Source organism: Photinus pyralis, unplaced genomic scaffold, assembly GCF_008802855.1.
Source record: "Photinus pyralis isolate 1611_PpyrPB1 unplaced genomic scaffold, Ppyr1.3 Ppyr1.4_LG8, whole genome shotgun sequence".
NCBI lineage: Eukaryota > Metazoa > Arthropoda > Insecta > Coleoptera > Lampyridae > Photinus > Photinus pyralis.
In genome coordinates this window covers 14,616,784-14,641,469 of record NW_022170819.1, presented here as the reverse complement: position 1 = coordinate 14,641,469, position 24,686 = coordinate 14,616,784, and the positions used below count along the sequence as shown (strand labels likewise).

Below are 24,686 nucleotides of genomic sequence, written 5' to 3'. Positions count from 1 at the left end.
CGAGGAGCTATCCAGAACTATAACCAGAACTCAAAAATAGCTGAAGCGTTCCTTTGGCACTTGGAATATTCTAAGATCAGTTGTCGGATTGGTGCTTACACTACAAAGAAAAAATATAAAAGCTGCGTGTCAAATAAGTTGAAAATATTGACACCTCATATTCCTCCATTTACTGTTTTGCAACTACGTCCCTAATTAGAGTAAATTTGATTATAGGCTTTTCTTCCCGCATGCAACCATTTATTGAAGATGCAAAATATACTATCCTGTTTGGTTGTGTGAATGCATTATTTTAAGCTTTATTAATTTCAGTTTTAAATATATACAAAAAGAAAAGGTGTAAATACAATAAAATAATAATCAAGTCCAAAAGAAAAACACTAACAATTAACCAATATATACGAGGAAAGTAGGCACACACAAATTTCAGCGCACTCACACGAATTTATAATTTATTTAGTTTATCGGCAACAATTACGGGATTTTGCTGTTCAATTAGTTTGCGTCCTTCAGATTTATAATCGTAATTACAACGGTGCACCTCCGAGTATCGATGCTGGCCGCAAAAAATACCGCCGCATCGACAGTGATACATGTTCGTAATATTCAATCGTTTATTGCACTCACCGCACCGCATTCTTTTTTTATCTATTATTGCGGGTAAGTTTTCAAGTTTTGTTGTGTCCACCTCTATTTTATTAATTGTTTTACGGTCGCCGTCGATCGAAACCGAACATAATCCTTTTAATTCACTCGCGAGTACCTTAGATTCCTCGTCGCTTCTAATTCGTAGAGGATTTAGTTCCATTCTATTCTCACCTCTACTGCTTAGAATGTTATACAGCGTTCCGGTTAGTGGTTGAATATTTAGTAGATTATCACAATTTGTATTAGTTTCATTGTTATGTTTAGGCCTAGACTCTATATTTAAAGGCCCCCACGTGGAAGATAGACTGTGCAATTTTCCCCTGCTGTGATTGTCACTGAACTTGGAGATTGTTTCGTTACTGCCAATTTCCGTGGACGAATTACCAATCTGGGAATACCTACGATAAAGTGGTGACCTAGATATTTTATCCGAGCTTAATGTGTTCCCAAAGTATAAGTCGCTGATGCGATCATTCTTTGGGGACGTACTGGGACTGGTTGAGAATATGGAAGGTACGTAGCAGTTACGGTCAATTACATAGTCTGAACTATCACTATTTTCTTTAACGTTTATCGCGTTCCTCGCACCACTCGAGTTACACACTTCCTCCGAGGAACAGTCGACACTTTGCCAACGTTTCAAGAGTCCTAATTTTTTAGTACTAAAGTTCTCAGTCGCTTCGCCGCCACTAAAAATATCACAGATTTCTTGTGCCTTTTCTTCCAAATTGACCGCGTCGGGATTACTTTTCGGCCGATCGCTGCTGTTTTGTAGTAAGAGCGGCGTCAGACGGACACTGTTGTGAGCAGGTACCTGGTAAGAAATGTCAATTTTAAATTACGTGTCAAATATTGTTTAATCGAAAGCGCATTTTTGTCATTTTAATAAATACCACGCATGATTACCACAGTGTAAATAGATGGTGAGACAACATTTGGGCGATTATACCTAAAGCATAATTTTCGTGCTTAATTAGAATAATGTAGGCCAGATGGACACACATTTAATTTGATAAAACGTTTAAATTGAATGAAATTTGCAGGTGTTTCTTTGTTAAATTTTATTATCTTTTAAGGCATTTTTGTATAAATTTGTGTAGGTGTGATAAATTTAATGTATTTCCGATAACAGAACAATTGATAACATCTGTTTACGTCCGTGCTTAACTTCGTGAAAGTACACGTCTTACGAAATATGGAAGTGGAAAGCGATAAATGTTTTCATAAAAGTGCGCACGCAGGTCGTCCGGTCTCCAAATTATTCAGTTTACGATCATAGGGAAATGACGTTTGAAGATTCAGAAGTCATGTGAGTTCATTCCTGATTCCACTTGTTTGTAATTCAGAATTTCCTTTTGAAGTTGACTTTATCCAACGGGAATGCCAACCCGGATGCTATATGCACAATCGACAAAGAGTTACGGATTGAGAACAATTTTCATGAAAACGTTCACAAACCCTAAAAGTATAGATGTCTCACAATCTATTTTTATATTGATACTGCTTTCAATACAAAATACCTACCGAAATTGGTTACGCTAAATGGTTCTGGTCCAAATAACTGGAATTGCATTTTTTATTTAAAGCAGAGAAAGAGATGCCCGACTGGCTAGTACGATCATCTCTAAACTTACAAGAAGGGTCAATCAATATTCAGCTCCACAAGTGGGTTACGGAAGCAAGCAATGTCTACTCTACACGTATTTACAACTGTTAAGAAAGCAGAGAAGTTAAACATGAAGGAAATAAAGAGAGCACAAACGGTAACCAAGTATACTACCTTAGACATGGACATAGTTCCAGCAAAAGGCACCCCGATCGGAGATAGCACCTCCTTCTCCTCATTTTCGTTATCGTCGTCTATAATAGCTATAGACTCTGCTATAGAAGAAGCGGATGTGGGCGGCGAAATTTCCAGATCACAAGTAATATCGGGCAAAGTAATTTTACTTTCGTACTTATGACCATATCGATTATACAACGGCGACAGTACAGAGCCGTCGTCCGATAAGCCATCCATATGTTTCTCCCTAGCTTCGTTACCTCTAGATCGCTCTCGCGCGGCGTTCGAAAACGTAGTCGAAACGGAAGGCTCGCCGTTCGATTTGCCGTGCGAAGCCCTGATGGGTTTCTCCGGCCTCAGCGAGGGATCTTGAAACAGTATATTATAAAAGCTATTCCTTCCTCTGTGCTTCTCCTTCAACGCGATCGAGTCCTCGCAAACTTTCAACGCTTCGTCCAGGTCGTCGCTGTCTTCTGTTTCGTCCTCGTCAAACTGACTCTCGTGCAATTTTAAAAGACTCTCCGCGTCCTTCCTAAATTGGCGCAGCAGTCGATAGCTGTAAAGATCCGATCGATAAATGGCAATTCGGGAGCTTTGCAAAAATTAGATTTAAAAGAACATTAAAGTGGATACGTATTTTCTTATTTCCACCGCCATTGCGCAATCAAAATAAGTGTTTTGCTTATAAAGGGTTTTTCAACAGGAATAGTATAGGCATGTATTTAATTACAATTTGTTATTTTCACTTTTGATCAGTGCATTCAACCTAATTAATGCAATTTCTCTCAAAAACCCAATTACAATTATTGAAGTTAAATATGAAAATGAACCCTCTGATATTTATCTGGTCGATTGGAGTCAACGAAATATGTGTTATTTTTACGCAGGGGTTTTCCATCAGCTTTTGTCTTCGATCATACGAGGGTTGCCGTCCGTCCTGGTTTCTCCGGATTTGTCCTAGTTTAGAGGGCGCCCGGGCGGGGTTTCATTGGTAGTCCGGGTTTTAGGCTACTGAGATATCTATGAGTTTCTGTCAAAACAAGATAAACTTTTAAGGCGCCAATTAGCTTTGGTTACAATTTTTTAAAACACAGAATCCTCATTAAACTTGGAGTTATTGAAAATTGTCTGGTGCTTTTTTTGCATTCCTGCTCATAATGCCAACGTTGAAAGAATATTTTCACTAGTGACATAACAGTAGACCAAAGAAAAGAATTTTTCCAATACCTACATTGTTTTATTGAATTTAATCCCTAATTTTTGTACATTAACAGGTAATTTTAATCCCTAGAGATTAAAAAAATTTTAATCCCTCATTTTTGTTTTCTTGTAAACAATTCATGGAAAAATGGATTTAAATCGATCGGTATTGGTAAAAATAGTATAAACAACACTGGATTAAACTAGTTTTTGTTTCATTAAAAATATTTTAAAAAATATTAAATTTAAACCATTCTCTCAGGAAAAAAAACTCTTTTCAATCCCTTGTTCCTTTATACTATTATTGAATTTGAAACAGTATAGTCAGTGAGAAAAATAAAGTAGAATTTCAAAGACTATTTCTTTAGACAATGTTTTTTCTAAAATTCAGTTAATATGTCCGGGTTTATAATCCCTAAATCCGGGGTTTTCACGCTTCCTATCCTAGTTGGCAGAGTTTTGAGATGGCAACCCTAATCGGTATGATTCATACCGTACATGGCCTATTGAATTTGGTGTAAATTCAAGTCTCGTTTTCGTTTGTTCAAGAATTTTATTCTGTAATTTCATTACTTCAAACAGCCAAATTCAAGGGTCCATTGTTTCCGAATCTGTCTTATAAAAATGTAACTAAAAAACCCGTTTGGGCGTATCCCAGGTAGAACCCACCATAGGGACCCAGCAATGTATTTTTTCGAGAAGGATCCACGAGGCCTTTGATATGTATTTGAAGCTCGCGTTCAACGTACGTCATTGCGCTTGCCTGAGATTAGAGCTAAACGCTAATGTCAAATGCCTCGTGGATCATTCGCGAAAAAATACATTGCTGGTTCCCTATGGTGGTTTCTACCTGGGACACACTGTATATGTATTGTGTTAAATTGAGTTTAAAACTTCATTATAAAAACATCAGAATTCATGAAGGGCTATCTGGAACTTAAAATTTATACAAAACCAATAAACGAAAAACGGGAATTTTCGCTAGTTCAGAGGTCTGAAATTTTCTAATTACAAATAAAGATCATGATTTATCATTCAATTTCTAGCACACTCGTACAAGTCGCCGACATTCCATTACGTCGATTATTCTTTGAAACAGCTTTGCTTATTCTTGGGATAATTACACTGACCACAAAATCAACAATGTTTTTTTTCAATGTCTCGTGCTTTAATAAATTATGATTTAAATTATTCTTACTGTTTGTGGCATACCTACCTAATCCCACAAAGTGCACGTCACATCGTTTAATGTGAATATGGCGCTTTAACTTTTGCTTATTGTGAATAGCGCAATTACACTGTTCACAAATTAAATCTTTGAGAAGGTTGTATGGGTTAATAGGTGACAACCACTCGTTAAGTGGATGAAAACGGTGATTGACACAATTCCACCGTTGTGGGAGACTGCACATCTTGAGATTGTCCAGGAAGATCTTCCATGGTTCTGGAAGGCAGCTGTCTGGATCCTGGGGCAAGCCAAAGATCTAGCGTTAATAAGCGGCACCTGGAGGCTCTTCACATAAAGTTCGTTGTCATAAACCGCCTGCTATACCGTTTTTTAGGTAATACCCTAATACGACTGGACTACTAGGGGGCACAAATGGACCACCTCAAGACTTTCTTCAGGGGCACCTCTAAAAAGCATTATGCGGCCACTCTGTAATTGGGCAAAAGCGAAATAAATACAGGGTCTCTTAAATTGAGTAGGATAACATAGCTACCTTTGTTATTATAATATGTACTTACAGATTCAGTTAAAACGGCCAAGTTGTATAGTTTTTGATGCTGATGGATATTCCGATGCGATATTTTGGAAAGAATAAATCGTTTGTAGATAATTAAAAAAAATGAAAATTTGCCATTTTTCAAATTTAAATATTTTAATAACAAAGAGAGCAATCGAAAAAAGTTCCAAATAAAAGTTGCAAGATTCGATGGGATCAATTCAATGGAAATACAAAAAAAAATTTTTCAAAATGGCGGTTTTCAAGATATTGACAACTTCCTTATTTCAAATGAACGACCATGTAGGATTTTTTCTTTGATACAGTTTTTTTCTCTTTCTAACCATTCAAATAATAATAATAATCATCATGGGTAAAATTACAATTTTCATTTTTTCTTCATAGTTGGCCATGGAAACAAAACCTAACAGAGAGGCCTAATTGGCATTTTACAATGTAACCTTTACTTTATATTTATATTATGATTTAAACTTTATGATGCGTAATTAGTTACCGACAAAGAGAATATGAAAACCTCAAACGTGGCCATTTATGAACTGAATGGCATGAAATTCAAAGTTAGCAAGCCAGTAACCATATCAAATGTAATGTCACCGCTTTGGCACTTTTGATTATGTATCGTCAAGCGGTAACTCGTGCATGTTCTAGTGTTAGCGTATTTAAATGACATCTTTATTCAAGAACAAGTGCCACCAGGATGCGGGCCTCCGCTAAAAACTCAACGCTCACCTAGATGCCGCCGGCGGCATCCAATGAACCTAGTGTGACCTTCAGTTGTCAAGATATCAGCAGCGAAGGGGTCTCTGATGAGAGAAGTCAGCTTCCAGGCTTTTTTTATGTTAATTAATTCTTTAATAAAACTGCTGGCCGGCCAGACAATTGTAACATTGCAAAATGTTAATTTCTTGCTGTTTCCATGGCCAACTATATGAAGAAAAAATGAAAATTGTAATTTTATTCATGTTTATTATGAGAGAAAGAGAAAAAAAACTGTATCAAACTGAGTAAAAATCCAATATGGCATCCACTTAAAATAAGGAAGTTGATGTTAATATCTCGAAAGCAGACATTTTGAACATTTTTTTCTACGTCCATTGAATTTATCCCATCAATTTTTATTTGAAACTTTTATCGATATCTCTCTTTGAGACTTGAACTTTTTAAGAATGGCAAGTTTCACTTTTTTGCAATTATCTACAAAACGATTTATTTTTTCAAAATATAACATCAACATAGCAATTTTACCGAATGTGTAAGTATAATAATAACAAAGATAACCATGTTATCCTACTCAATTTAAGACACCCTATATATTTACCTAGTCCGTACGTTGTTATATTTGTACAAACGAGATATCATGGCAGTACAATTAGTTGTGACATCAAAGGCCATTGGCGTTGGATACAGGGTGGAAATTTTATCTGGAACACTTAATATACCGGATACCCATTATGTATGGAATATAGTATACACTCGTATCTAGGCAAATATCCAATGTATACAAAATTTTTCTATATGAAAGTTGTTTAACATTTTTTTTCCCATAATAAGGCAGCATTCAGTTGTTTTTATTTCAGAAAACAAATGGTTAACTAAAAACAATTGAATTTTTTTACATGGTAGTGCAACTTTTGATTAGGCTCATTTGACACAGATTTGTTTTTCTCTTTTCGATGATGTAACATGTAAGTACTAAGTACCCTAACACATGCTCAAAAAAACTTATTGTAATCACATCAATAAAATTAATCTAGATACCCTACATCAAAATAAAACAAATGAACATGTACGTTTGTTATTAAACATTCATTTGTTTTATTTTGATGTATGATATCTAGATTAATGTTATTGATGTGATTATAATACGTTTTTTTGAAAAATTTTCTTGTATTAGGGCACTAACATGTTATATCATCGGAAAGAGCAAAAATCACTATCAAAACACTTAAAAAAACGAATTGTCTTTCGTTACTCATTTGTTTTCTGAAATATAAACAACTGAATGCTGCCTTATTATCAAATGTTAAAAACAAGTTTCATATATAAAAATTTTGAATCCATTCGAGATTTACCAAGATATATACTATACATAATGACCACCCTGTATATTTAAAACAACATTTTTGTTAAAGAAGCCTTGTATGGTATCCAAAATTACTTATAACAAGTTTAGTACAACCTACGTACTTGTGGTCAGTGGCCTACTTCATTTTTTTTAGTACATTAATATTTTTTACCCAGGCCATTGCGTCATGTCACCATTTGTTGGGATCCTTCTACCAAGCTATATTTCACCCTCCCCCGATGGAGAAGATCAGATTCAGTTTATTCACAATGGTCACTATGCCTAACATATTTATTACTTGTAATAGCACCTCCACCATTATTGGTACAATATTTTATTTCTGGTGATGCTATTTATAAAGAAATAAACATTAAAAAAAGAATAAGTTTATTTAAACAATCATTATCATCAAATATGGGAACAAAAAAAAGGTTAAATCATTATTAACAGAACCTATAAAAGTTTCATTAACATAATTTTTCATGATTAACATAAACAAAAAACAAGATTGTAATAAATATTTATTTCTGTTATAAATAGCAGCGCAAGGAATAAAATATGTACAGATGCTTCTGCGAATAACAAAGTTTACATGCCATAATTTCCCACTTTCCACCCTCTCGGGTGGGGTAAATACAGCCATTCAAAATAGAAATCAAATAAAGCAAACACACAGATTTGAAACGTCTTGTGGACACTTTGCACAAATTTCAGAGCTATGTTCAGTTGCGCAGTTGTAATTAAAATGTGGAGTAACCCCAGGTAGAGCAAGTCGAGATCAGCTGTTTCCGGATGGAAAAAGAAGACTAATACAAAATCTAATGGAACAAAGTATAACTACCTCAAACCGGCATCGGCATATGGCAATTTTTCCTTGAACTCCTCGAAATCCTCCTCGCTCACCTTCACCGGCTTCTCGCCGATACAACCGACCGACGTACTTTCCTCCACCTCCATCGGCTTGCTGTTTTTAAAGTGCCGCTTCAAAGATACGTCCGACATCCTCTTTCGTAGGTCGGTTATTTTCGCCAGCATCACGTTATTCTCCTGCAATTTATTGTAAACGCCTAAGGGACGGCTCTCTTGAGATTCGGTCTTTGTCGAGGTCGACTTTTCGCAGGAGCCGTCGTCGTTTTCGATGACGCGAATTAAATTTATAATGTCGCCATCTTTGAAGACCAAGACGGACACTTTGGTGCCCGCGCTTAATTTGCTTCCCAATTGCTCTCTGTAAGTAAAAGTACGTTATTGGCATCGTAGGTTTGTTGGCAAGCGTTCAACGCATACCTTGTATGTTCAATTAAGTCTTTTAAATCTTTCAAGATCAAGTGATGATCGCACGTCGTGAGTCTTCGTGTCGAGATAGGCCCACCTCGCATAGCCAACACAAGTTTCAATGTGGAGCCACTAACCAATCCGATGTCGCACAATCGTTTGTAATCCTCAACCACCTCCATGCGAAACAGTAGGTTCTGATGGTGTATTGGAATGCCTTCGACACGCTGAATTTTCTTCTTAATGTCTAAGATCGTATCGGAAGGATAGACTCGCATTTCAAAGATGGTACCGGTAAGCGTCTCGATGAACAAGTCCATGCTGGGTTCGTCGTAAGGATCCGAGAAACCATCTTCAGACATGTTTAGAACAACGTGACACTGACAGAGCACAGCACACCAAACACTACGTAATTTGACAAGGCTCCGCTACATCAACTCGGGCATTCTGATCGGACAATCCACTCAACAGCAGTCAAAAAGACGTTGGGACCTGCAAAGATGCCTATTTTCGTAAATGTTTCAACACAAACAAAAAGCAAAATATTTTTATACCACTTTACACCTACCTCATATTAAACTGGTCCAAAAATAAACGTTATGTAAAATTTACAATACAAATTGTGCTTTCGACTTGACAACTGTTACTCTAGAATTTGTTAATTACAGGAAATAATTACCAACATCCAGAAGTTAACAGCAGAGCGAGAGAGATTCTAAATCCTTGAAAGTGATTCATTTAGATTTTAAATCGCTCGCGAATTCGGCAATTGGAGAAACGCCAAAATTATTTACCTGCTCGAATAATTGTTAAAACTACATTAGCACTTTCTTAATATAAGTACATCGGAAACTTTAGGCGTAGTAGGGATGCAAAATTTAATCCGTTGGTATGACTCACATTGCTATGACGTTTTATTTACTTGGAATACAAACAACCGATTATTTTTTTCGTTCGTTTTATATGTAACTTTAGACGATGATTAAATATCAGTTTATTATTTCTAGTTCAATAAATAAGTTTTCTACTTGGAATTCAATTGGAATGAGCCAAGCGGTTTTTCTTTCGCACGAAAGTAGAGGGGTCCTTCCAAATTTTGTTTTTTTAAATAAATAACAGATGTAGTTGTAGATGTTATTTATTGAACACATAAACCCGAAATAGTTCAATTGACAGAAGTATAAAAAAGTTCAAAGTCGCACTTTAGGTATATCTTTACTAGTTTATAACACGAGCGCAAAAATATCCTTATTTATTAACGCTTCTACATCGAGATTAGGTTCACTATAATACAATACACTACTCTGACTACTCGTATACCATACCATAGCATAGTGTAAGAATAAAACTTATAAAACTGAAGAGTTTACGAAGCTTTGAAACGCTGTATCTGTGGCTGTATCTTGGAAACTATTAGAGTCGCGCTTTCAAAAAATCGAAAAAATTGCGTATTTTCGAGTGTTGCGTCGCTCGCACAGGTCTTTCGATGTCGAAAACTGGGGTTCCCACATCCATATTCACCCTAACCATTTAAAACAAAAAATAGAGATATATACCGGGTGAATATTTTAAAACCGAACATAGGCATAATTAACATGGAAAAAACGTTTTTTGCAGGTCGTTGCTCCCCATGTTAACTTAGAGGGTTCATGACACCAATCAAAAGAAGATTGTTTTTTCTCATACCTATAATGCGATATACGAATTAGTATATTTTCAGGTGTATTTCTCATTATTTTATCAAAATTTCGGCAATAAATCCAATTAGCAAAATCATGTTAAGCCATGGAAATTGAAATAGGTTTTCACAGAGACGGACGCTCATTAAAAGGCACGGAAAACAAATGTCTGTGAAGTTGGCCTGGATAAAATAGCCCGGCAGCATCGCACCATGCTAGATCGTTAGTGCTTTGTTAGTGCTCGTTAGTGCCTCACAAGTTAACATAAGGACTCAAACCATTTTCTCAAAATAAAAAATTTTTTTTGTTCGGGTCAACTTCACGTTTGCCCGGACAATGACTCCAATTTGCATCAAATTTTGTAGATCGTTAGTGCTTTGTTAGTGCTTATTAGTGCTTCATGATTCAACGTTAGGACTCAAACCGTTTTTTCAGAATAAAAAATTTTTGTTGTTCGGGTCAACTTCACGTTTGCCCGGTCAATGACTCCAATTTGCATCAAATTTTGTAAATCGTTAGTGTTTGGTCAGTGCTTATTTGTGTTTCATAATTTAACATTAGGACCCGAACAGTTTTCTCAGAATAAATTTTTTATTGATTCGAGCCAACTTCACGTTTTCCTGGACAATGACTCCAATTTGCATCAAATTTTATAAATCGTTAGTGCTTCGTTAGTGCTTCAAAATTCAACGTTAGAACCCAAACCTTTTTCTTAAAATACATTTTCCTGTTGGGGACAAACTTCCTTTTTGACGTAACTCTTTTCACATTGACATGCAGCGCGATTCATCTATACGTACCGTCACCGCTCCGTTACCCCAACGTCAACGAAACGTAAAATATTCTCGTTTACACATTTTGACGGTCCGGACGGTGACGTGACCGTGTAGTCTATAGCTACTATATATGTATACCACAGCTGACTCGTCCGCCATTTTGGAGCCCACTGACAATTGACGCTTGCAAAACACGTGCTTCTCATGACAGTAAGTTACCTTGGCAACATAACACAACATAACGAGCAAACAACTCAGCGTTATATCTGACAGACTGTCAGTGGGCTCCAAAATGGAGGACGAGTCTGCTATCTTAATCAAGTGCTGTAGTGTAGTCTGAATATGTCTATAGCCTTAGACTAGGAAAGAGAGATGACAGGTAATACTTTCAATAAATCTGTGACCATTTGTCACCAAGGCATGCCTGCCAGTGTGGTAACATACAAACAGCATTGTTGGGTGAAAAAAACGAAAACGAATGTAAATATAATTTATTAAAACAGTAGTAGAATTAATTATTTTGCTAAATGTAATAGTTGAGAATTATATATTTGGAGTTTAATGCTTGGTTTAATGTCACCGCAAAATATATGTATACTACTTTCAAAATAATTCAAATTGGCCAATAGAAAGCCTTTAGAACGACGCGGTACACTCCGTGCTCCGAGAGAGTTCCATTAAGCGATTTCAAATGATGAAAACTATTAACAACATATTTTGCTACATATCATGTGTAAAGTCAAGTACTGAATAAAAACGCAAAACGTAAAAATTATGAAAAAGACGGTTTGCTCTAAAATTTACCAAACAAATTTTTACCTTTGAAACGAAATTCCGGCGCTATGGCATTGGACCGCAAGACAGTATACCGCAAAGGGAATAGACCGCAGACGATAGGCCGTGGACATTAACACGCAGACATTAGGACGCGGACAACGGGACGCGGACATTAGGCCGCGCCGCAGACATTAGGACGCAGACATTAGGACGCGAACATTGAGACGCGGACATTAGAATGCAAGCATAATGTACTGTAGATAAGCAGACGTCTAGTCCTAGCCTAGGATCGGTGTCCTAATTTCGGCGTTCCCGTATCCGCGTCCAAATGTCTGCGTCTTAATGTCCGCGTCACAAATGTGTGCGTCCTAATGTTTGCGTCCTGCACTTTTGTGTACCTACATAGTAATAAGTTAGTTAGACTGCTCAAAAACAGTCAATCTTTTTTAAAAAATTTTCTCTAATTACTACATGTAACTTGTTAAAAAACCATCATTCGTTAAGAAGTTATATTTTATAATTAGAGAAAAATTTTAAAAAAGAAACACCGTGAAGTTATGAATAGTACATATCATTAATCTGTAAAAAAATCAGCTTCATTCATTCAACCGTAACCGAGTTAGGAAAGTAGAAAGTTCATGCAAAACTGACCAAAAATTATTTTTTACGGTTATCAAATGTTCGCGATTTTTTTCAGAGCTATTATCAACGTATAACTTATTTTCTCAAAAAAACAACATTTAGAATTTGTACCGCCAACGATACCGATACCGCAGAGCCTTAACAATTAAATCTGAAATGTCAATTTCAAAATAAATAAATATTTTTTATGTTCGGCGGTGTTTTGCCCCCCCCCCTCCCCCCTCCTACGTTCGAGAACGGGAGTTGGCACTGATCGTACCCCTTCTTTTTTAGCCACTTTGACCACTGCCACAACACTTTTCATTAATTCATTAATGGAGATAGACTCTTAGATTGTTTCAATTCTAATTATATTTGCATTTGCTTCTGTTGTTTTATATCGATATGTAATTAAGTAGGTACACATTAGCTATTTATGTTAGGTAAACTTGTTTTGTGGAATTCTATATTTGGAGCATAAAATAAACTATAATTTCACTAATTCCTGAAAATATTACCTATATTTTGCTCTTCACATTAACTATTTTAGTTTTGCATCTTTTCATCTTTATGTCTTTCTTTCTTGTATTTGGATACAAATGTCAATTTGTAATGTCTAAATTTATTTAATCGTACGATATATTATGTATAGGTACAATTTTATTTATCGGAAAGGTACTGCTCGAGCAAAAGTGAAGTGGGCCCAAACAAAAAAATATCTATTTTCAAAAAACGGTTTGGCTCCTAACGTTGAATTATGAAGCACCAACAGGCACTGACCAAGCACTAACGAGTTACAAAATTTGATGCAAATTGGAGTCATTGTCCGGGAAAGCGTGAAGTTAGTCCAAACAAATAAAAAAGTATTCTGAGAAAACGGTTTGAGTCCTAACGTTGAATCATGAAGCACTAATAAGCACTAACAAAGCACTAACGATCTACAAAATTTGATGCAAATTGGAGTCATTGTCCGGGCAAACGTGAAGTTGACCCGAACAAAAAAAAATTTTATTTTGAAAAAACGGTTTGAGCCCTTATGTTAACTTATGAGGCACTAACGAGCATTAACAAACCACTAACGATCTAGCATGCTGCGATGCTGCCGGGCTATTTTATCCATGCCAACTTCACAGACATCGGAAAACAAATATCGCGTACTAGAGTAAATATTTCCGCTGTAAACGTTGTTTATTATAAATACTATTTCCTCAGTGAACCGCATTTTACAAAAAAAATTAATGCCAGCTGTCATAAACTGATATTGATTTCGACGTTTGCATCTTCTTTTTGTCTTACTAGTCATATGACTTAATAGTCCAGGCAACGAAGCCCAAAAAAGGCTGAATAGAGGAAAAAATCATGTAGAAGATACCATGTGTAGAAGCAATACCATGTGTAGAAGCCAATTTTGGCACAGATGTAGGGGAAGGTATCCTGAACTAGCATACTAAAAGTACTGAAGGGCGGGGGTGAGCTAAAAGAGGAGGAAGGGGTTAAAGGTCCCTGTTTTTAGTTTTTCGTGAATAGTTTGAAAACGGTTGCTCCTACTTAAAAATTTTGTTCTAGAGAATTAAACAGCATAAAATTATCTACAAAATGATATAGCACAGTACATAATAATAATAATGCTTAATGAGATCCAGAGGGAAGAAAAATCAAAATTTTTAAAATTTTAACCGGTACGCACACGGGGAGCCCGAATGCGATTATGTTACGTATAGGCAGGAGGGTGGAGGTACACGGGGAGGTCAGTGCATGCTGGGTAACAGCAAGGGCGTCATTAGTATGTTAATTCCCTATTTTCGGTTTGGGAATATTCACCCGGTATATCTGATGTAAGGAAAAGGACTGGTCATTTTCTGTCTACTATATGTATAGGGATCGACCGATACGGAATTTTTGCCGATATTGCTATGCCCGAACTCCGATACCGAAAAAATATCGGCGTATCGGCCATTTTGTAAAAATTGAATACTTTGAAGATTTCAATTTCGTTTAAGTTGCGAGAAATTGGAACACACCGTCAATTATTTTCGATGTTTATTATTTCACTACGGCGGCGCACGTCAGTAGAAGATCTTCACCTTGGCGGCGATCTGGAATTTGATTGGTGGGGTCAATCAAGGTCAATTAAATTAATTTGCGGAGTGGCGCACATGGACGGGGAATAATTTAATTATTTCCGGGACTTTCTTGGAATTTGGCTTTTGATTTGATAAATTAATTAAAAATTGGAATGGTTTTGAGCTTTATTGACATTTGATTTAATTGATGACGTCATCAATTACATAGATTACCATGTAATTAGGGTAATCCGCGGGTCGATTAACTTAATTAGCGGTTTGATTTCTAAGAATTTCCAATTAATTAAATTCATGGATCGATTAATTTAATTCGCGGATTGATTAATTAAATAATTAAACTACGAATCAAATTAATTAATCCGCGAATCGAACTAATTAAAGACAATTCCAGGTTTTCCCGATTATCCCGGCCACACCATAAATAGGTATATGAATGTATCGCAGTCATTGGCGGCCTATATTAATATCGGTATCGGTCGATCCCTATAGTACTATATGTTAAAGTTGACTTTTTTTAATGATACCGAGGGGGCCCGTATGTTTGGTGTTTCACCAGGGCCCGCACGTACGTGACTTGTTACGTCGCTGGCATGGTGACATTCGGAAACCAACCTAGAGGTAATTTTACGGTAACCAAGCCTCCAGGATAGCCCTGTCACTGGAAATTCTTATTATAATTTTGTTCTTTATATTCTGCATAAGAACTTTTCTTGCGCTAAACCATTGTAGTTATAAATACAATGGCTAAACGTACTTAGAATGTTAGGGGTCCTCTAGCAATTACACCTGGAATACAGTAGATAGTTTGCCCACACATTGCTTTACTCGTGCAATTAATCGCCTCACTCCGCATTTGTCGAAACTGTTGGTTATGCACTTTTAGTATAGCTAATATTACATCAATTTCCTAAAAAGAGATACGTCCTCGTCGTCTTCGCTAACGGAGATGGTGGATGACATCTACTCGTCATTAAAAAAATAAGGATGACGCACTTCCCATGCTACTCGACGAGTGTGTGGCTGGGGTATAAGACCCAAGGATGCTAATATGGCCTCTCTTCATAGAGTTCTAGTGGAGGCAGACCCAGAAGTCTATTTTGGTTCTAGGCCGCCAGATAATTACTCTATAACAGAACATGGATCTAATCATGGTCAGCCCTCAGGGATGGTTTCCAGTGACAATTGCTCGGCGATATTACCAGAAAGCCCTATTTGCTTTTTCCGCTTTGAGGTTTGAGTTTTCAATTCAGTTTATTGCAGTTTAGGGGTCGCCACATTGAACGCGGTCTGTCGCGCGGGCAGCCGCTGGCGGTCCGCCGCGTTGAGTTGTTTTATGGTTTTCTTATGAAACATGTCACATAGGACGCGGTAGACCGCTTGTCCACTCGCGATCCGTCGCGCGGGCAGATTTGGATCGCCTCGCCAACAGTTTCTGGCGGTCTATCGCGCGCGGTCCCCAATCAGAAACGAGATATCAGAGTGGTACACTCAGGCAGTAAAAGAACTTTGATATTCATTCATGCTTACTAAGCAACGAACGAGACTATACTAATCAAATTTTGTTACGAACCGCGGTATGGACCGCATCCTGTGCGACATAGACCGCGCGGCTGATCGCAAGCGATTGCCTGCGGCGGGCAGACCGCGTTCAGTGTGGCGACCCCTTTAGTCTAGATATTTCACTCTGATAATTGGAGTTGATTTTGGAATAGCGGGGAAGCTCCTACCTTTCTTTTTCTTGTAAAAGAAACCAGCTAAGTTTTGGTCGGGTTGATGGACAAAGAGGTTTTCTACACCACTCTTCGGTTACTCTGAGAGCTGATTGCATCAGACTGCACAGAACAGCCTTAAATTTGCTCGTTATTTTATTAGTATGGACATTGAATTTATAACTATCATAAATTCAATGGTATGGATACATCATCCGTATATACCACAGCGTATAGTAACTTCTGTCGTTGAGGCGACAGAGGACGCTATTTACAAGTTCCACACAGAGACTTGTTATACTCTTCTCTTATATATATGGTTATACTTAAGACTGCGCCATTGAATTTATAACTATCTATAAATTCTATGACCGCGCATAAAATGCCACTCGCGTATAAAAGAGTGTTGCCAACATGTTTAGGCAACACATCATACACGTAAAGGCAAAGCGCGAACCAGTTTACAAAGATCTTACATATAACCAGTCGAAATAACTAGAATCATTGCATAAAAATTTTATTCAATGGTAAAATGAAATGTGCTTATCGACATAAAGATGTTTATTGGCTTTTAAACAATACTCACTTGTTGTATAAATGTCTAATTCTCACATCTACTTCGTTTATTTTCTTATTTTCGTAATGAATACGTATTGTAAAGAATGTTCATTCACCGCAGCCTGCAGGACATGATTATGATGATGATATGATCTTGAAGTGCCAAAAACAAATTACATCCGTGGAGATTTCTCAGATTTCTGCGCGACGTACGACAGACGCCGAATAAACAAATTCATATCTCTGTTACACTATCGTAAAGATTGTTTCTCAAAATAGTCTTGTGCTTTTCTGCTGTTTCCATTCCATTCTACATAACTATACCTAGATGTAACTATCCGGTAAAAAATACCATACGAAAATTTACACACTAGATTACATTTATTTCATTATTACCGTTTATAAACTTTTCTGAGAACATTATGTGCCTAGAAAGTGTGCGCTTTCGATTCAGCAAAGAAATTTTAAAAAATACTGAAAAACTAGCCCAGTTCAGCGATATAATCCCAGCAAAAACAAATAGTGAAGATTGTAGCGCGAAAGTTCTTGCCTTTACGAGTTCGGTGGGTGGCCTACCATGTTGACAACATACAACTTGAGCTATGCGCTGTCTAGTGGTAACAAGTCTCTGGTTCCACAGTGGTGAGAGCACCCATAGACAAAGTTGTCTATGAGAGCACCCCACCTTGGGGGCATCCTCTCATTACTCTCGCGCCGACAAGTCCTTTTTCTAAAGCAAACACATCTTCATTAATCTTCATCCTCATTGGGAAGTTCAAATTCATCAGCTAAACAAACGTTGGTTGTTTATCATTCCCTATAGTCTATAGTACAATTGCGAATCAAAATTCCTCGATATTGGTATAATTGGATTCCATCACTCCCAAGCAGCTTTCTTGGAGTTTTCCATTTATGCGAGCTATCACAACTTTTTCGTAACGCTCCGGCAGGGTGACTTCAGCCGCAAGAGACCTTTTTTTACCAGTTTTTGTCATTTTGTCCAGTGCTGCTCCATTAACTTTGCACTATTTCATATACATTTTCGTTCTTTTTTTGTACCAATGATATGCACACGAGCGCATTACCTCGAAACGCTCTATTTGCATCCTCAAACTCCAGGGTTTTCATTTCGTGCAAATTTAAATTACAAAACTTGCTGCGTTTTCGCGTTGCACCGCCAACGGTTTTATAAAACTTCCAGTTTTTGCAGACTGCAATTTTCGGCCGAATGTCGGATTTTTGTAGGACCAATAATAGATACAAACGGTTCGGGAGCTTCTTGCTCATAACACATCACGTTTCACGTTTTTGTCAAGAACATCAATTGCTTTCGAAGTTCTATTGCAACTTATATTTCATTTTTTACCGGACACTGTGCATCTAATCTTGAATCATACCTACCTCTTATTTCTTGTTTGCCAGCTTCGAATTTCATGGCTGGTTACGATCGGCGTTATCATTATTGCTCTCGAACGTTTCCATAATTTCAGAGAAAGAATGAATCACATCTTTTTTCTTTAGTGCCGGTGACTGACTTTGTAACGCCTTGATAACGCTCTAGAAAGTTCGCAACAATACTTTTATCACTCTCAAGCCCCTTCCAATTGGATTCCCCAACATTCTTTATGTGTTTTACATAAACATTCTTCATCAGTTTTTATATCATGTTTCCCTTGCTTTTTGTTGTCTTGTTCTGCTGGGAATGGAGTCCTGTTCGATTTTTAATTACTCTCTTTTTTGTATTGCTTGAAATTCATCTAAGGACACAGCCTTTTTCGATCTGTATGTACTAATTGCATTTGACCGTTGAGTGAGTAATAGTAAAGAGGCGCAATTGCAATGTAAAATTGCGGTACATTCCCCATCTCACTTGCCGATGCTTCCCGCACCCCGCCGTAAACAGTAGGAGGGAGGTTTCGACCGCCACTCGTTTTCGAGCGCACGTTTGACGTTGACTGGTTAATGGACCAAATTAGGATGCCGCCTATGCCTATGAGTTTAAAAATAGTAACGCATACATTATTTTAAAAAAAAACTAAACAGTTTTTTTTGTAATTGAAATTTCATTCAATTAGGTTAGTATAAAAAAATTCCACCACCCTCTACTTGAAGTTAAAAACTGCTGGTGCTCTTGCTTCCATAATCGCACAATGCAACAGGCAGAAATATTATCACCTCTTCGCCTAATGGTTGAGAGACTGCTGCATCTACCTAACCTACCTCATTACCAAAGAGTACTATTTCCTCTTTGCTCATTAGTAAGAGAAGATCTTATTCACTGTTCCAGCCAAAGTAAAGTTGTAGGTATGTACTTGGCAATAAACAACATCCTGCCAAATTTCCTGCAATAGCAATATTTATTAAACAGTTTAGGACCAAAACTATATACAATTACTGACGATAAATGGTTCATGAGGGCACCTCAGAAGGTACGTATCTGGTAAAATCTGTTATTCCTATTTGTGGATAAATATTCTCACACGCAGACTAGTTGTGAACATACCATTAGACTTTGTGAACCGGTCGACTCTCTCTTATCCAAGAAGCGAACCATTTCGTTTGTTTTGTTGTTTGTGTATATTTATTGATTATTTTCTTTGTTGTGTTTGCAGGCACAGCTTTGTCGTTGTGACATTTTGATAAACACTAATTTTAGATAAACGATTATTTCGCAGTGTTGCGTATAGCAATATTTTGTAAATAAATATGAATAGTGGCGACTTAGAGTCTTGCTTTTCTACAATTATTCCTAGAGTAAGTGCGCAAATTGTTATAAATAAACTGAAATGTACATTTAGGTTGAGTTTCTCAATGTACAAGATCAATATTCCTATAATGACGACCTAATTTGTAAATATTACCTAACAGACTATGAGGTGCAAGAAGGAGATAGAGTTGCTATATTTAGACTGGGGTGGCAGTACATAAAAGATTATATTTTGTTTGAGTGGGCCCCCAAAGACAGCGAGGCCAATCTCGTAGTATTTAACAGTAAGTCGTTTAAAATCCAACTACCAAATTATTTCGTGTGATTCTTCTAGAACCATGCCTTCCAAAGAACACCTCCGAAATTTATCAGTTTTGTTTCATATCCGGGGAAAATAACGTGCTCGGCGCCAGCGAACCCTTCCAATTCTCCGAAAAAACCAAAAATTACCAATCGCTGTTCAGATCGTCCGTACTCAAGCTAGACAGTTCGATGCAGGACGATTACAAATCTTTAAGCAACGCCTCGCCATCCTCCCTCAATAATATACCCGACGTGATCGAGCGCGATCGCGAGATGCTTCGATTGAGGGAGGAGAACGAATTTTTACGAAACACACTCAAAATTTTAATCTCGAAACAGAACCCGAAGAAGTACGACAGCGACATTGAGGATTTAAAGAAGCTGACGGCCGATTTACAATTGACCGTCGTTAATCAGCAGAATCAGCTTAAAGATTTACAGTTGCACGTTGCGAAGTGCAACAGCAATTACAAAAGTTTCCGAATCGAAGAGGATAATTTAGAAAGCGCCTGTGATAACTTAAAGAAACGATTCGATCGCACATTAAATATAAGTACAGACGACGAATTCGGTGAGTTAGAATCCCTCCCGCCGTTCCCCTTTGCCAAGTAAAGGTTTGTTAATTTTTTCATTTTTTTTAAATCGTAGACTTTTATTTATTTATGTGATATTTGTAATAGTTTTATGGAAGCGACACTTTTATTTGTAAGGGTTTCAGTGTATATACTTTGATTTAAATTATGTACAAAGTTATAAGTAAATAAATCATTGATGTAGGATGTGCTAACATAAGAAATCCATTTCTTTAGTTCGCACCATCGAATCCAGTTAGAAATCGTCAAGGGGAGTATAAATCCGGTTCAGAAATGGTAATGTTTAAGTGTTTGTAGCTCGATGTTCCTAATCTATAATGTAACCATGCGAGAAGCTTTCATACATAACTCATATAGGGTGATTAATAGAAACATTGGTAACATTAATTTACACATAAAAGTAGGTATTTTCTGATCTATCGAAAATATTTTCAAGATGGCGGCACTTCCGTTTAAACAAGCGAATGTTATGAGACAGATATCAAAGCCACCTAGCTATTTATTTTTTATACCAACAAAATGTAAAGGCTGTGCAAAAACGCAAATTTTAAACGAAGAAATACAAGCAGCGTTGTACAGCCATTTAAATTCCGCAATAAAAACAATAGTGTCGACATCCGATCTGAGAAGAACTACCGCCATCTTGAAAATATTTTTGTTCAGAAAATTATTTCAAACACTCCCAAAAAAGTGTAACTAACGGTCGTCGTGAAAGATCCTGTAGTGTATTGTACGTTTTGTATTTTGTACTACAGACCTGTCATAAATTCATAATTGATCCCAAATTTAATTTTTTTATATACACAGCTTTCAAAACCGGTGAATTTAGATTAAAAAAATATATCCATTTTGGTAGCTAAGAGGAAATTGAATGAATTTTACACATTTCACGTTTTAATTGTTTGTTTTCGCTTGAACACAGTTATATAAAGTATTCTCAAAAATTGACTACAGAACAATTTATTGTCGTTTAAATGCATTGAAATTGTCAAGTTGGCAACAATGGAGACATGCTGATAGACAAAGAAAGTTTCTTTCAGCAAGATGGGGCTCTCCAGACTTATCTCCGCTTGATTTCAGTCTTTGGGGACATTTGAAAATGGTAGTTTATATAGACTCTACCTTACAATATTCAAGACACAGAATAACACACAAATGTAAACAAATTACAAGAGGAAAAATCTTTGAAAGTAACTGAGATATCACGGAAAAACTAAAAATATCGAATTTCGTTTCCATTTTCCCTAGCTTAAACGGTCGGAAATAGACGGTTCTCGTTAGCACCCTCTACAGGCACTTTTTTTGGAGAATCTGAATCTGTTATCACCATAACACACTAGCTACATGTTACTCCCGACTCCGTTGTTATTGCTTATGGACGCCATATTGGATTATTGCGGAATAACACAGAAGACAAACAAATAAAAATAATGACGTGTCATAATCCATTCTTTACATAAAATGTTTTACATTCATCTCTTAACAAACCATCCACGGGTAACTACTTTTTTCTGAATCAAGATGGCTATGGTGGCGATACATGCAAATGAATTTGTTTTTTTGTCCTCTTATCTGTTTCCATAAAAATCCAATATGGCGTCCATAAGAAATAAGAAAGTAGTAGCGTTGAGTGAAGGAATCGAGGTAGAGGCGCAACGCCTATATTTGAAATCGTCATGTACGTAGGATCTGAGATTTACACGGCACTTATGATCTCAGATCCCGACGGCAAGTTTCTATATAGTCGGCTTTTCAGTGCGTTGAATAGAGAAGGAAATACTTAGTAAAAGATAAAAGTGACTACGATCTGTCTTATGGAGGTTGCCTCTCTACCCGATTCCTTCACTCAACGGTAGTAGCCTGTAGCTTCTACATTTAGCGTGTTATGAAAATTCTGATGACAGATTAAGATTCCCCGAAAAATAGTGCCCGTAGAAGGTGCCAACGAGAACCGTCCATTTCCGACCGTTTAAGCTAAGTGAAATTGACATTTTAAAGTTTTTTAAAAATTTCAAAATCGTTTTTTTTAGTCACAAAAACCTACACTGGATACAATAGATGAGCTACAAATTTGAACCACCCTGTGTTGTTGTCTGTGTATTAATGGAGACCATTTTGAGAATTTAATAAAATTAGGTAATCCTTCAAAACGTGAAATGTGTAAAATTATTTTGTATTTGAATTGGTTTTTTAAAATTAACTTCGTCGCCAGATCATGCAAATTTGATTTTGTGGATATGTTCGTAAAGCGAATTTTATGGCCTTTAAAATGATGTCTCCCTAGATGTCTCCTATCATTCGCTTGATGGGGATGCGTATGATAATTTTTTTAAATCAAAATTATAAGTACAATCAGTGGTTCGTTTTGTAATCAAAGCGCTGACACAATATTAAAATATTATATACAGGATGTCCCATTAGGGCGATATTTCTTGACAGGGTGATGCGACGAAAAAAAAGTAACATACAAAATTGTTTGCTGGTCTGATGTGAATAACGCTAATATGTACGGGGTGTGCTACATATGTGGTATGAGACAAGTTTGTTATTTTAAATGGAACAGTGTATTCTATTACAATAATGGAATGTTCTACAAATGTTGCATAGTTTTTGTTAAGCATCATGTATACACAAAGTTTAATATTTTTTTTTAAATCACTTGTTAACAAAAACATTTAAAACGCTATAATAAGCTAAATCTTTTTTTAGAGTAATACACAATTACTTTAGGGTCTTTAGAAACATTCTATAGTGAGCATTCTTGGTCTGCCCTACTTCTTTTTTTGAATTGGTTATTCCCACATTCTCTCTAAATGACCTAACCATTGTAGTTTTCTCGTTTTAGTGCATTTTGCAAGGAAGTTACAGCCTCTTTTTCTGTCCGTCCGCCCGTTTGATCCTACAGTTTTGAATATGTTTAGTTCGTTTTTTTATGTAACTTCTATCAGTTCTAGAGGTTTTTTAAAGTAAATTTTAGCCACCGATGCTTCAAGTGCGCGGCACCAACTTTTTTTATTTATTTACGGAGATATTTTTTTAGCGCATTTTTGAAAAAAATACGCTATTATATTCGTTATTGCTGGCAGGCCGGCTGTCCGCGTGAGATCTCCACAACTACAATAGCTAGAGAATTCAAATTTTCACTAAAAGCTTTCTGCTATAGTGTAGATGTGCAGGCACTAGTCTATTTTGAGTTAGATTACTTGTGAGATCGATAATTGAAGAAAATAATTTCGATATGGGTTTCGGAGGTGCTATAATTTTACCGTTAGATAGCGCTACCAGTATAAAAACTTATTATTCACTTTGTGATTTGTTTTACAAAATGAAGACGTACCTTCAATTGAAATTAAATAAAATTAATTATTTAACGCAGCCACAATTACTCGTGAGATCGATAATTTTAAACTTCGCTAATAAAATACTGACCTGCATTACCAAAAATGCGCTTTAATCATGCATATGCTGATTTACAACTTGTTTTAATTTTAACCACAGATCAAATATGCGCATGCGCAGACTGCTCAAGATATATTTTCATAGCTATAGTTATTTTTTGAAATAAAGCTAGTAAAAAGAAGATGTACCTACTCATGTGGAGACTGCGCAATGCTCATTTTATAGAGATTTATTTTTTTACCATAGACATCTTCTAGTAAGGGCAAACATCCTATATGTAAAGTATAAATCAAATGTGCGCATGGACAGACTGTTGTGTAATGTGTAATAATATAAACAAAAGTAACGCATATAGTGAAAATCAAATGCATGCGCGGACTCTGATTTAATCGCGAACTTCGTGCCGCTTTTGGAAAAGCTTGTTTTCTTTTTAATGGGGCATACGCTCGGTTCCGCCGACTGCGCCGCCTCACCTCGCACACCTGGCGAACTATAATTATTTTATTTTATTTTGCGTTTATATTTGAGTGGGCGGGGTTTCAGCTTGGCTGCTCTACCTCTATATAATCACATAGCGGTAGGAAAATACTTTACAACCTATTCTCATACCTACCAAATATACCAAATAAATTTCATAAAATGCTACTTTTAAATTTGAAGTTTGACGTTTCATGTCCATTCAACCATCATCAACTTTGTTTTTTCTTATGGAAGTAATTTTTAGCGCATTTTCCAACGAAGTTGGGTGCGCTATTGCAGCCACT

General features: G+C 36.6%; 2 protein-coding genes across 5 annotated transcripts; one reads left to right on the top strand and one right to left on the bottom strand.

Moving 5' to 3' along the window:
* Positions 1-269: 269 nt before the first annotated feature.
* On the bottom strand, positions 270-9,830 carry LOC116177668. Of its 4 annotated transcripts, XM_031496698.1 has the most exons (6): positions 9,511-9,830; positions 9,285-9,364; positions 8,729-9,208; positions 8,283-8,669; positions 2,429-2,987; positions 270-1,462 (listed from the first exon to the last, which is right to left on the bottom strand). In XM_031496698.1, the coding sequence occupies exons 3-6, from the start codon at positions 9,076-9,078 to the stop codon at positions 446-448; spliced, it is 2,313 nt and encodes a 770-aa protein (XP_031352558.1). In that variant the 5' UTR covers positions 9,079-9,208; positions 9,285-9,364; positions 9,511-9,830; the 3' UTR covers positions 270-445. The 4 variants fall into 4 exon arrangements, with proteins under 4 accessions (XP_031352558.1, XP_031352557.1, XP_031352559.1 ...); XM_031496697.1 differs by having other exon boundaries at positions 9,285-9,830; XM_031496699.1 differs by lacking the exon at positions 9,285-9,364 and having other exon boundaries at positions 9,396-9,830.
* A 9,655-nt stretch (positions 9,831-19,485) lies between these two features.
* On the top strand, positions 19,486-20,722 carry LOC116177695 (calcium-binding and coiled-coil domain-containing protein 2-like). Its single transcript, XM_031496746.1, has 3 exons — positions 19,486-19,674; positions 19,719-19,911; positions 19,962-20,722. Exons 1-3 carry the CDS (start codon positions 19,627-19,629, stop codon positions 20,540-20,542), a joined length of 822 nt encoding a protein of 273 aa, XP_031352606.1. The 5' UTR covers positions 19,486-19,626; the 3' UTR covers positions 20,543-20,722.
* The last annotated feature ends 3,964 nt before the right edge of the window (positions 20,723-24,686 follow it).